Below are 14783 nucleotides of genomic sequence, written 5' to 3'. Positions count from 1 at the left end.
TCATAAATCTCTTTTGAGATACGGCACGACATGTAAAAACCCCCTCCCCCTTTTTTACAAAATACTCAATAACTCAAAAATGAAATTTTGAATCATCACCAAAAAGTATACAGATTTTTAGATTAATATAACAAAGAAGTGTGTAAAGTTTTAAGCAATAATCATAAATCGTTTTTGAGATACGGCGCGACATGTAAAAAACCCTCCCCTTTTTTTACAAAATACTCAATAACTCAAAACTTAAATTTTGAATCATCACCAAAAAGTATACAGATATTAAGATTAATATAACTAAGAAGTGTGTAAAGTTTTAAGCAATAATCAAGAATCGTTTTTGAGATACGGTGCGACATGTGAAAAAAAACACACCCCTGTTTTAGTTACAAAGTGCCGTAACTCAAAAAGTTTAAATCTTATTTTCACAAAAAAGTATACAGATCATTTGACCATCATAAAAAACAACTATATTAAGTTTCATGAAATTTAGATAAGTCGTTCTCAAGTTACGGTGCGACATGTTTACGCCGGACAGACAGACGGACAGACGGACGGACGGACACCGGACATTTGTATACCATAATACGTCCCGTCAAAATTTTGACGGGCGTATAAAAATTAGACGGCAAACTGGAGAAAATTTGAATATGCAGGCTACCCCATTTTGTTGTGGCATATACTAGACACCAACATTATTTGCCGAGCTTAATATTTTTTTTGATTGGGTATATATAGTTATACTATGCAAGTAGATATGTTGTTTTACAATAATAAACGGGTCTTGGAGTATTTTGACTCTGAAAGATGACCAAAATCAGCCATTTTGGACAAGAGGCTAAATGAGACATATTGAAACAGTTAGATTATACATACACTTTATAGACAGCATTGTTATTTCTATGCATTCTTACACTTAAAGCGATGTATTACTAGGAACAACTATAAAAAAAAATTTGGCAGATTGGCTCTTAAAACAATATTCCATGGGGTGAGTCAAATTCAACAGAGAATAAATTGCTTCGCTGACCTCAGAAGTCCAACCCTAAACAGTCGGGGCAAAAATCGACACAATATTCACGCTTGATACAGGTCTGAAATTGAATTGTAATAAAATGTTTGACACATAATAAGTTTCTGACAGAATAACTAGAGTAAAAAAACTTCGAATTGGTTGTAGGATTAGAATATATATTCATTTTTTGCCTTTGTGAAATACACTATGCTGTTGCGAATTGTTTTAACCTCCCCCCTCCTTTTTCCAAAAAAAAAAATAATAATTTCAATTCAAATTTCCAATGGAGTGTGCAACCTTAATTACCCATTTAAATACATCATTAAAGTCTTAAAATAAAAAATGTCATTCAAAATTAAAATAGATATTCCTTAATCAACACTTTTTTAAATAGTAACTTCTAAAACTAAATTGACAGCTTATCATCTCAAGACAAAACATTTCTTGTCTGGAAACTAGAAAAATGCTTATTTGGGCCCTTTTTGGCTGTTTAACTTAACTGTTTGGACTATGACCCCCCAAAATCAATCCTAACTTTCCTTTGTGGTTATAAACCTTGCGTTTAACTTTCATAGATTTCTATTTACTTCTACTTAAGTTATTGTACCGAAACCAAATGTCTTCGGACAACACAGACAACAACATGATACCAATATACGAATGCAAAATTGTTTGCAGTTGTATAATATTGACCTCATTGATCTTTTGACCCCTGGTCAATTTTCAATAAGGCATTTTGACCCAGGATTACATTTGAGGGTGGGGTCAAAATACAATATTAAATGTGCATCGTTATCAGAGAAGCAAAAGAAAAAAAATTGAAGAAAAGTCAATAACTCACCATACTTAGTAATCTGTTCAGTCAGAGTTAAAAATGACAGTGAAACAGTCAGATTAAATATCCAATTGAATGATGTAGAAATTGCTGTACATGTACTTCTTGCCCACAATGGATATATTTCTGAATTGATAGTCCATGGCATTGGACCCATACCTAAGATAAAAATTATTGTTAACTTCTTAAAATAACTCTTTTAAACAATAATACATCCCACATGTATTAAGGGGCCAGTTGAAGGACGCCTCCGGGTGCCGGAATTTCTCGCTACATTGAAGACCTGTTGGTGACCTTCTGCTGTTGTTTTTTTCTATGGTCGGGTTGTTGTCTCTTTGGCACATTCCCCATTTCCATTCTCAATTTTAAGTAAGTATATAGTTAGTTAAGGCTATATATTTAGAAAATATTAAATGATGTGTAGGCTAAACAGTAGTGTGTTTGTCACTTAAGATAATAATACTCACATTTTTGGAGAAAAAAAAAATTTCAATAATAAACTTTCTTTTGACACAGAGATAAATCTTGCTTTTTGTGTTATTTTGATAAAATTGAGAATGAAAATGGGGAATATGCCAAAGAGACAACAACCTGACCAAAGAGCAGACTTAAAAGCTAATTGCCAATAGTGGGTCTTTAACACAGCGAGAAAATATTGCCCCCGGAAGTCGTCCTTAGCTGGTCCCTATTTTTCTTTGAATACGAAAACACCAAATGCCACCAAATTTCAATAATACTATATATAGCTATCGTCTCTATAAACATAGCAGATTCACTCACAAGTACCACTGCCAAATTATGCTCACCAAAATACAAATTGATATTGAGAGAAACCCATTTTTTCCAGGGTCGAAATTACTAGTTTGAGGAACAAATCAACATGTACTAATTGCTAATTTTTCAGATGTATTAAATCATCCGTAGTAAGTGCTTCAGTCATGACACGATTTATAGCATAATTTTCAAAAATGAAGGAAAAAAATCTTAGTCATAAACATGTATCCTTGGTGTTTCAAAGCACCAAAACTACAATATACTAGACTACAATATACTACGATGGGCTTTTAAAAATTCGGAATGCAACTATCTTAAATATATATGTTCAAACTATATACTACAATGGGCTTTTCAAAATTCGGAATGCAACTATCTTGAATATATATGTTCAAACTATTTTAGGTCAATTTATAATAACAACAAACAAAAGAAACTATATCAAAGGGACATGCTTTGTTGAGATAACTGCCATTGATTTTTTACTTGATAAATAAAGGCAACAGAAGTTTACCGGTGTTTGATAACATTTTTTATCACTAGGGAGATTTTCTATATAGTCAAGTTATCGGAATTGCAATAGGGACTAACTGCACCACTTATTTCAGACTGGTTTCTGTTTTAAGAGTAACAATTTGACTTCAATCAGCAAATACCCATCAAAACAATATCTGATACACAAATTGTATGTATAAATGTATGTAACAGCGTATTTGTTGTTAACAATAGAAATCTCTGTAGTACTGAAAAATTGATACACAAAGGTTTATCATCGGTACAAGGATACCTTTCGTAAGTATAAATCAACATGCAGACATTTTATATATTCAGGTATTTCACATCAAACATTTGTCAAATCTTTTATGGTAAGCGCAGGAAATGTTGAAATTCACCTCAAAAGCTAACCAAACCTTTTAACAAACTTAAACAGAAAGGATATAGTTATGATACTGTTGTCAGATAATTCAAGTTGGGAGGAGGATTTAGGTGGCATATTTTTATAATAATCATTCACTCATGGGGTCTTTGCATCCAAAATAAACATATTTATTCTAAAACCAGTTGTAAACATGATACAGGTTTTGTTATTCTGTAACAACTGTGAACACCCTAAAACGTCATGCTTGTTTTAATAATTATTAATTTAATCTTCATAGTACGAAATATAAAGTTTAACAACAAAAACGTTATCCAAGAAAATGAGATCAAGGTCAGATAAACAAAGCCGAAAATAAGTGAACACCTCACAATCATTCAAAACACCAAATAAAGTTGACCTATTGTTTATAGGTAGTTTACGAGAAACAGACCAAACCATGAAAATTTTATATTGACCAAGGAATCATGAAAAAGAGGTCAAGGTCAGGTAAACCCTGCCATACAGACATGTACACATGAAAATAATTACAAATATAGTTGACATATTGCTTATAGTATGACGTTAAGCACGATATTGCGTCTCAAATGGTAACGGCAATTTCTTACGTTTTACGGCGATTAATGATTATTTGGGATAAGTTTTTTTATTTCGCTTGTAATTTTTGTTTTGCATATTAATATGGATACTTCTTAATGATTAGTTGTACTGAATATGCATGATGAAATATTTCCCACTGAAAGTAACGTAAGCAACAAACAACAAAATATATCGTATTTGGGTAATGCATAAATCTACATGGAATGAAAAGATATATACGGTATGATGAGTGCCAATGAGACAACTCTCTACCAGAGACCAATTGACATAAAACGTAATAAAATGCAATGTTTCCCCATTTAGATCCGAAAAGGAGGAAGATATATATTTTGCTTTACTATAACAAGTTTGTCGGGAATTACAAGTTAAACGGGTCTTGCTTATAAAATTCAATTTACTAATAGCGGTACAATTAGATTAAGAAATGAAACGATTGTCAGAAATAAAAGGTTAATTATAATTCATCTCATATATTTACAAGCTTTGTATGATGTGGAGAGGTATATAGCCAATGGCACGCTTTAGGCCCAATTTCATTTTCACTTTCAAGTTCTATACATATGAATCGTTCGCAAAGAAATTTTTAAAAATCGAAGTTTTACGCTTCCCAAATTTGAAAATTTGAAAAAGAGGATTTTTTTATCCCCTCATGATACTAACTTTTCACAAATTAAGAACCTCATCTAAACGAACAACCCAAGTCATCGGGTTTTTTTTTATACTTTGTGGTCTTATTGATAGTATCTGACCATCAAGAAAATTCTGTCTGAGGAAATATACAGATGCTCCACCATTAATAGCGTACCCCGAATAGACAACGTTGAAAACGTATGAAAATCGTCCAGTGGAAAAACTTGCAAGACATTTCATTTCTTTTGATTCTATAGTTAAACCAATAGCCACTTATAATTCAGAAATTACTTATATGGATACTTATGTTTCAAAATTTAGAGCAGAAAAACGTGCAAATATTTCCAAAACAAATATAGACCCCCTAAATTTTACTGATAAATCAAGTTTAGAAAAATTACATTTGTCTTTCTGTAAATATATCCTCGGAACAAGAAAATCTTCATCAAAAATAGCTGCGAGAACAGAGCTAGGGAGATAGCCACTAGAGATGCATATGAAAACTCAAAGTATACTTTACTTATCAAGATGACTAAATTCTGAAATTAATCCATTATTATACGAATCCTTTTTACTTTCTAAAAGTTTAGATAATTCAGGTTGCTATATGTTAAAAATATTTTGAAAGAGGTAAACATGGACGTGTCCATTCTTGAGGGAAACAAAAGAAAAAATTACTCAAATTTGTTAAAAAAACCAACTTAAAAAATCAGTTCTTAAATTTCTACACAAATATATTTGAACAAAAATTTGAAAAAATAGATCAAAAAAGTAAATTGTATTTATATAAAAGTTTAAAGCAAAATTTAGAAATGGAAAACTACTTAAACTGTAAATCTTTTGAAAAGAGAAGTAACATCGATAACAAAAACAAGAGGCTCTCAAGAGCCTGAATCGCTCACCAGGTAAACAATGCCTTCGGCCATGTTTTTTTGACGAAATAGAAAATAAAACACAAACTTTATTTTATACACCCTACTGATCATTCAAGTGAAGTTTGGTTGAATTTGGTTGAGTAGTTTTAGAGGAGAAGATTTTTTAAAGTTAGCAAATATGATGAACAAATTGTGAAAAATTGTCATTAAAGGACAATAACACCTAAAGGGGTCAATTGACAATTTTGGTCATATTAACTTATTTGTAGATCTTACTTTGCTGATCATCTTTGCTGTTTACAGTTTATCTTTATCTATAATAATATTCAAGATAATGACCAAAAACTGCAAAATTTCCTTAAAATTACCAATTAAGTGGCAGCAACCCAACAATGGGTTATTGATCCATCTGAAAATTTCAGGGCTGATAGATCTTGACCTAATGAACAATTTTACCCCAGTCAGATTTGCTTTAAATGCTTGAGTTTTTGAGATATAAGCCAAAAACTGCATTTGACCCCTATGATCTATTTTAAGTAACGACGGCCATGTTTTTTGACGGATCAAAAATCGAAGCACAAACTTTGTGCAGGATAATCTAAGAAACAATCATGTTAAGTTTCATCCAAATCCATTCAGTAGTTTCAGAGGAAAAGATGTTTGAAAAATTGTTAACAACAGACGACGACGGCGGACGCCAAGTGATGAGAAAAGCTCACATTTCCTTTTAGGAAAGATGAGCTAAAAACTGCAAAATTTCCTTAAAATTACCAATTCAGGGGCAGCAACCTAGCAACGTGTCGTCCGATCCATCTGAATATTTCAGGGCAGATAGATTTTGACCTGATAAACAATTCAACCAGTCAGATTTGATTTTAATGCTTTGGTTTTGGACATTTTACCACTATGTTCTACTTTTAGCCGTGGCAGCCATCTTGTTTGGATGGCCGGGTCACCGGACACATATTTTAAACTAGATACCCAAAACATGATTGTGGCCAAGTTTGATTAATTTGGCCCAGTAGTTTCAGAGGAGAAGATTTTTGTAAAAGATTACTAAGATTTACGAAAAATGGTTAAAAATTTACTATAAAGGGCAATAACTCCTAAAGGGGTCAACTGACCATTTCGGTCATGTTGACTTATTTGTAAATCTAACTTTGCTGAACATTTTTGCTGTGTACAGTTTATCTCTATCTATAATAATATTCAAGATAATAACCAAAACAGCAAAATTTCCTTAAAATTACCAATTCAGGGGCAGCAACCCAACAATGGGTTGTTCAATTCATCTGAAAATTTCAGGACAGATAGATCTTCACCTGATAAACAATTTAACTCCATGTCAGATTTGCTCTAAATGCTTTGATTTTTGAGTTATAAGCCAAAAACTGCATTTTACCCCTATGTTCTATTTTTAGCCATGGCGGCCATTTTGGTTGGTTGGCCAGGTCACCGGACACAATTTTCAAACTAGATACCCCAATGATGGTTGTGGCCAAGTTTAGTTCAATTTTGGCCCAGTAGTTTCAGAGGAGAAGATTTTTGTAAAAGATAACTAAGATTTATGAAAAATGGTTAAAAATTGACTATAAAGGGCAATAACTCCTAAAGGGGTCAACTGACCATTTCAGTCATGTTGACTTATTTTTAGGTCTTTAATACTTTGCTGAACATTTTTTGCTGTTTACAGTTTATCTCTACCTATAATAATATTCATGATAATAACCAAAAACAGCAAAATTTCCGCAAAATTTCCAATTCAGGGGCAGCAACCCAACTACGGGTTGTCCGATTCATCTGAAAATTTCAGGGCAGATAGATCCTGACCTGATAATCAATTTTACCCCCGGACGCCAAGTGATGGCATAAGCTCACTTGGCCCTTCGGGCCATGTGAGCTAATAAGAATTAGCGATCATAATTTAATGATAGAAAAAGGAAGACATTTAAAAATACCCAGAGAAAAAGACTATGCACATCCTGTTATACAATGGAGGATGAAGCCCATTTTATTTTATACTGCAAAAAAAAAGCTAAACTAAGAGATAACTTTGTAGGAACTGTAATTAAACATATGCCAGATTTTATGTCCTGGCAAGACAATGAAAAAATTAAATATCTTCTTTGTCCATCAACCTCAAAAGAAGTAGAAAGCTTAGGGTCCTATTTTAAACAGGCATTAGAACTGAGGACAGGGGATATAGATAGATTGTTTTCCTTTTTTGCTTTTTTTTTGTTTTCATGGTTTTGTTTGTTAAATGTATTTTGTGTATGTTTATATTATTTGTCACAAACTTATTGTTAAGGGTTTATATGACAATAAATATTTGAATTTGAATTTAAATTTGAAAACGAAGTCGTTTTGACTACGCAAATTATTAAAAACTATGTTTTGCAAAGTTAAAGCACAATTACGGAAAGGCACTATGTAGCATGCAACTAATCTAATTTTTCAATGAATAGTGTCACAAATGCCAATTTATTTGTAAAAAGCGGCAATATCCGACATAGGACATCTTGCAAGACATTTGCCAGAAGCCATTGCATTTTTATATGAAGTGTGAGTGCTGCAAAAATTCGATTCTGATATGGTCTATGTATGTTCTTTTGTGAGCATAATTTACACAAACGAAATATCATATAATCTTATATTTCAAAACATATAAATTTTGATAACTTAACATTTTCAAAATCTGACCATAATGACCACTATTTGTTTTTACCAAAAAATAGCGTTGATCGTTACAGAACGCATATTCAGTAATATTGTAATATTACTTTAAATATAAAGCATATCATTCATTCGAATGTTTGTGGATATAACACTATTTTGAAGAACACAAACACCCCTGCTAAAGTTATTATGCATATAGTCTGTTACGCCTGACACGCATATTTTTGACGTTTCGTCAATATGTTGTCCTTATTTTAGACTATATAGTAAAGTATGATAAAACAATTTGCACTTTTTTTCGAAATAGTATTTACCTGTCTAGTCTATGGATATAAGTTTTATATATCTTAACTGTTATGATTTTTATAGAATAGCTGTTTATCAGTGTGGACTTGTTGAATATACAGTATTAACGCAATAACGTGCGTAACGTCTATATAAGAGACATACCAAACCATGAAAACTTTATACTGAACAACTAACCATGAAAGTGAGGTCAAGGTCAGATGCAACCTGTCATACAGACAAACACATTTCAATCATTTAATACACCAAAAATAATTGACCTATTGCTGACATTGTAAGAAACAAGAATGTGTCCAAAGTACACGGATGCCCCACTCGCACTATTATTTTACATGTTCAATGGACCGTGAAATTGAGTAAAAAAATCAAATTTGGCATTAAATTAGAAAGATCACACCATAGGGAACATGTGTACTAAGTTTCACGTTGATTGGACTTCAACTTCATCAAAAACTACCTTGACCAAAAACTTTAACCTGAAACCCACACTTTCATTTTCTATGTTCAGTGGACCGTGAAATTGGGGTCAACAATTTAACTTGACTGTAAAATTTAGAAAGATCATATCATAAGGAACACGTATACTAAGATTGAAGTTGATTGGACTTCAGCTTCATCAAAAACTACCTTGACCAAAAACTTTAACCTGAAGCGGGACAGACGGACGAACGGACGCACAGACCAGAAAACATAATGCCCCTCTACTATCGTAGGTGGGACATAAAAACGACCAAAATACAAAAACTTAACATTGAGCAAAGAACAGCGAAAATGAGGTCAAAGTCTAATTTATTCTGCCAGAAGTGTGATATATACCTCATAAATCATTTCCTTACACCAAATATTGTAGACTTATAACATACAATATTTGAAAATGACCAAAAACACTAATAATTAACTTTGACCATTTAACCATGAAAATCAGGTGAAGGTCAGATAACATCAGTCAGTTGGACAAGTACACCTTAAAATCCTTCCATATGTCAATTATAGTAGACCATTCTGTGATGCATGTATGAACTTGACAATGAAATGAGGTAGAGGTCAAGTAGTCGATATCATGAGGAATCTATATACAAATTATGGTGCATCAAAGGTCTTCTACCTTATGAAACCAGATGCTCCACAGGGCGCAGCTTTATACGACAGCAGAGGTCGAACCCTGAACAGTTGGGGCAAGTATGGACACAACGTTCAAGCTTGATACAGCTTGATACAGCTCTGAATTTGGATTGTGATTAAATAGTTGACACAGTAAAGGTTTCTGACACAGAATAAATGTGGACTAATGAATTTGAAAATTATTTTTTTTTGCTTTTAGAATTTGATTACCTCTCTAACACTGCTTTTAAATTGTCTAAATTGTCCTTTAACCAGAAACTTGTTTCCACCCTTTTTTGCCCCTGGTGGCTTAATGATTTGATCCATTAACCCCTATAACCACCTTTGTAGTATGTAAACTTGTGGTATAATTTCAGAGAGATTTATGCACTTAAACACAAGTTATTGACTGAAAACTACTAAAATACTTATTTAGGCCACTTTTTTTGCCCCTCACTTATTGAAACCCTCATGGAGCAAGAACCCCATAACTCAATTCCAGCCTTTCCTTTGTAGTATAAAACATTGTAGTATAATTTCAGAGAGATCCATACACTTAAACACAAATTATTATCTGTAAACTAGAAAAATGCTTCTTTTTGGCCCATTGTTGGCCCCTTATTTCCTAAATGTTCAGGGATATTAACCCCAAACTGACACCAAGCCTTCCCTTCATAATATGGAACCTTGTGGTACAATGTCAGAGAAATCCATACAATTTAACATAAGTTATTGTCCTGAAACTTCAAAAATGCTTGTTTTTGGTCGCACAGACGGACGGACGGACGGACGAACGGACGGACGGACGAACGGACGGACGAACGGACGGACAGACCAGAAAACATAATGCCCCTCTACTATCGTAGGTGGGGCATAAAAACTGCATTTCCTTAATTTACCAATTTAGTGGCAGCAACCCAACAAGGGTTATTAGATCATTCATCTGAAAATTTCAGGGCTGATAGAACTTCACCTATGGAACACTTCAACCCAATGTCAGATTACTCTTAATGCTTTATTGCTTGAGATATAAGCTCAAAACTGCATTTTATACATATGTTCTATTTCTATATATAGCCATGGCAGCAAGGTTATTTGACGAAACAGAAAATAAAACACAAACTTTGTATTAGATACAATACAAAGGTAACAAAGAAACAGCCATATAACAACAGTTGCCGGATAGTTTTTCTGCACCAGTAGTCAGGTCAAGGTCTGAGGACTACAAGTGCAGAAAAACTATACGGCTGGTTGTTTCCAGCCTGTTATTTTGTAACCTTTGTTTTTCATCTGACGTGTATAACATTTTAAGAAAGAAGAAGTACATTTTGCATTTAGAAGAGGTAGTAAAATAAACTTAAAATAAACAGGTTTGATCCTCTCTTTTTTTTTAAATGCAGGATATCCATTCAATCCCTACATTCCCCCTTAAAAATATCGTAAAAATCTTATATTTGACGCCAAATATAGGAAGTCAATATATATAAGAATCATACATAAATTCAATAACAATATAAATGTATCAATAGAATGAATTCCCCATTAAAAAGTTCATTATTAAATGAAATTTTATGAAAAATGGATTTTGTCTTGTTATTAGATATACATAGGCATATATTTTGATTTTTAAACCAGATGCTCCGCAGGGCGTAGCTTTATACGACCGCAGAGGTTGAACCCTGAACAGTTGGGGCAAGTATGGACACAACATTCAAGCTGGATTCAGCTCTAAATTTGGATTGTGATTAAATAGTTGACACAGCATAGGTTTCTGACACAGAATGAATGTGTTCTAATGAACTTAAATTTTTTTTTTTTTCTCTTAGAGCAATTCACTATGCTGCTGAATATTAATCCTCTCAAAAAAATGTTTGAAGAAATTTTCTTTTTTATTTATGAAATTTCAAATGAGAAAAATTGAACCCAATTTTTTTAATCACATCCCCCTTTCCCTTATTCCAAAACTAATCTCAATTAAAATTTCTAATGGAGTTTGCAACAATAACTACTCATTTAAATACATCATAAAATATTAAGATGTAAAAAAACTGCTTGTTATCACTGAATGGTAAAGATTTTTTTAATTTATCAGTTGGTAAAAAAAAATGAATATACATTGTATATTGTATATAACAAAGATTTAAGTTGATTCTGGACAAAGAAAGACAACTCCAATTTAAAAAAAATCTTGCTATAGCACAATATTTTGCAATTAGATATTTCTTGCTTACTATTCTGGACAAAGAAAGATAACTCTAATTAAAAAAAAATTTGCTATTTCACAATATTGTGCAATTAGATATTTCTTGCCATTGCGCAATACTGTGCAATTGAAAAGACTTGCTATTGCACAATACTTAATATAATAATTTTAGATCCTGTTTTGGACCAACTTGAAAACTGGGCCCATAATAAAAAATCTAAGTACATTTTTGGATTCAGCATATCAAAGAACCCCAAGATTTCAATTTTTGTTAAAATCAGACTAAGTTTAATTTTGGACCCTTTGGACTTTAGTGTAGACCAATTTGAAAACAGGACCAAAAATGAAGAATCTACATACACAGTTAGATTTGGTATATCAAAGAACCCCATTTATTCAATTTTTGATGAAATCAAACAAAGTTTAATTTTGGACCCCGATTTGGACCAACTTGAAAACTGGGCCAATAATCAAGAATCTAAGTACATTTTTAGATTCAGCATATCAAAGAACCTAACTGATTCATTTTTTGTCAAAATCAAACTAAGTTTAATTTTGGAACTTTTGGACCTTAATGTAGACCAATTAGAAAACGGGACCAAAAGTTAAGAATCTACATACACAGTCATGACAGTTAGATTCGGCATATCAAAGAACCCCAATTATTCAATTTTGATGAAATCAAACAAAGTTTAATTTTGGACCCTTTGGGCCCCTTATTCTGTTGGGACCAAAACTCCCAAAATCAAACCCAACCTTCCTTTTATGGTCATAAACCTTGTGTTTAAATTTCATAGATTTCTATTTACTTATACTAACGTTATGGTGCGAAAACCAAGAAAAATGCTTATTTGGGTCCCTTTTTGGCCCCTTATTCCTAAACTGTTGGGACCTAAACTCCCAAAATCAATACCAACCTTCCTTTTGTAGTCATTAACATTGTGTTTAAATTTCATTGATTTCTATTTACTTAAACTAAAGTTATTGTGCGAAAACCAAGAATAATGCTTATTTGGGCCCTTTTTTGGCCCCTAATTCCTAAACTGTTGAAACCAAAACTCCCAAAATCAATCCCAACCGTTCTTTTGTGGTCATAAACCTTGTGTCAAAATTTCATAGATTTCTATTAACTTAAACTAAAGTTATAGTGCGAAAACCAAGAAAATGCTTATTTGGGCCCTTTTTGGCCCCTAATTCCTAAAATGTTGGGACCAAAACTCCCAAAATCAATACCAACCTTCCTTTTGTGGTCATAAACCTTGTGTTAAAATTTCAAAGATTTCCATTCACTTTTACTTAAGTTAGAGTGCGAAAACTAAAAGTATTCGGACGACGACGACGACGACGCCAACGTGATAGCAATATACGATGAAAATTTTTTCAAATTTTGCGGTCGTATAAAAAATGCTTGTATAGGTTGTGTAGGTCACGTGTCATTATATGATCCAATCATTGCTTACCGTCCAAAATTGATGACACAAGTTGAACTATTTTCTTCAAGATTTGCTGCATATTTGAACATGTATTACACAGACACTTTTTTATAGGATCAATCGTGCATTGGTGAGTTGATAGGGATTTTTTATTGAAATATGAACGTCAGTACAAGTATCTCTTTACGTTCAGTATTGTCCAGAATACTATTCATGTCCATATATTGAAGAAAAAATAACTGCTTGACCACAATATATTTTTCTCTCATTAAATTGGGGATCAAAATATTTATTGGAAAAAAAACATAACCCCCCCCCCCTCCCCCCCCAAACTTTTGAAGTTCAATGGCCAATTCTTTAGTGTACTGACATAAATAGTTATTATCTGGAAGTTGTTGATGCTAAGGTAAATATTATGATTAAAAAGACAGGAAATATGTAAAACTAGAGGCTCTAAAGAGCCTGTGTCGCTCACCTTAATTGGTCTATGTGAATATTAAACAAAGGAAGCAGATGGATTCATGACAATATTGTGTTTTGGTGATGGTGATGTGTTTGTAGATCTTACTTTACTGAACATTCTTGCTGCTTACAATTATCTCTATCTATAATGAACTTGGCCCAATAGTTTCAGTGGAAAGTGTTAGTAAAAATTTACAAAGTTTATGAAAATTGTTAAAAATTTACTATAAAGGACAATAACTCCTTTGATACGGGGTCAATTGACCATTTCATTCATGTTGACTTATTTGTAAATCTTACTTTGCTGAACATTATTGCTGTTTACAGTTTATCTCTATCTATAATAATATTCAAGAAAATAACCAAAAACAGCAAAATTTCCTTAAAATTACCAATTCAGGGGCAGCAACCCAACAGGTTGTACAATTCATCTGAAAATTTCAGGGCAGATAGATCTTCACCTGATAAACAATTTTTCCACTTGTCAGATTTGCTCTAAATGCTTGGGTTTTTGAGCTATAAGCCAAAAACTGCATTTTACCCCTATGTTCTATTTTTAGCCGCGGAGGCCATCTTGGTTGGATGGCCAGGTCACCGGACACATTTTTGAAACAAGATACTCCAAAGATGATTGTGGCCAAGTTTGGATTAATTTGGCCCAGTAGTTTCAGAGGAGAGGATTTTTGTAAAAGATTACTAAGATTTACGAAAAATTGTTAAAAATTGACTATTAAGGGCAATAACTCCTAAAAGGGTCAACTGACCATTTCGGTCGTGTTGACTTATTTGTAAATCTTACTTTGCTGAACATTATTGCTGTTTAAAGTTTATCTCTATCTGTAATAATATTCAAGATAATAACCAAAAACAGCAAAATTTCCTTAAAATTACCAATTCAGGGTCAGCAACCCAACAACGGTTGTCCAATTCATCTGAAAATATCAGGGCAGATAGATCTCCACCTGATAAACAATTTAACCACTGTTAAATTTGCTCTAAATG

General features: G+C 32.6%; 1 protein-coding gene across 2 annotated transcripts in view; it reads right to left on the bottom strand.

Annotated features, from left to right (window-relative positions):
* LOC139513801 (proton myo-inositol cotransporter-like) overlaps positions 1–14783 on the bottom strand; it is a 78564-nt gene that overhangs the window by 8697 nt on the left and 55084 nt on the right. The window contains exon 8 of one of the 2 annotated variants that reach the window (XM_071302618.1): positions 1851–2003. The exons of the other annotated variant lie outside the window; for it this stretch is intronic. Coding sequence (XP_071158719.1) covers positions 1851–2003 — 153 coding nt within the window. The remainder of the gene's footprint in view (positions 1–1850; positions 2004–14783) is intronic. 2 annotated transcript variants of the gene reach the window in all.

The sequence above is a fragment of the Mytilus edulis genome, chromosome 1, assembly GCF_963676685.1.
Source record: "Mytilus edulis chromosome 1, xbMytEdul2.2, whole genome shotgun sequence".
NCBI lineage: Eukaryota > Metazoa > Mollusca > Bivalvia > Mytilida > Mytilidae > Mytilus > Mytilus edulis.
This window is presented reverse-complemented; position numbering and strand designations above follow the sequence as displayed.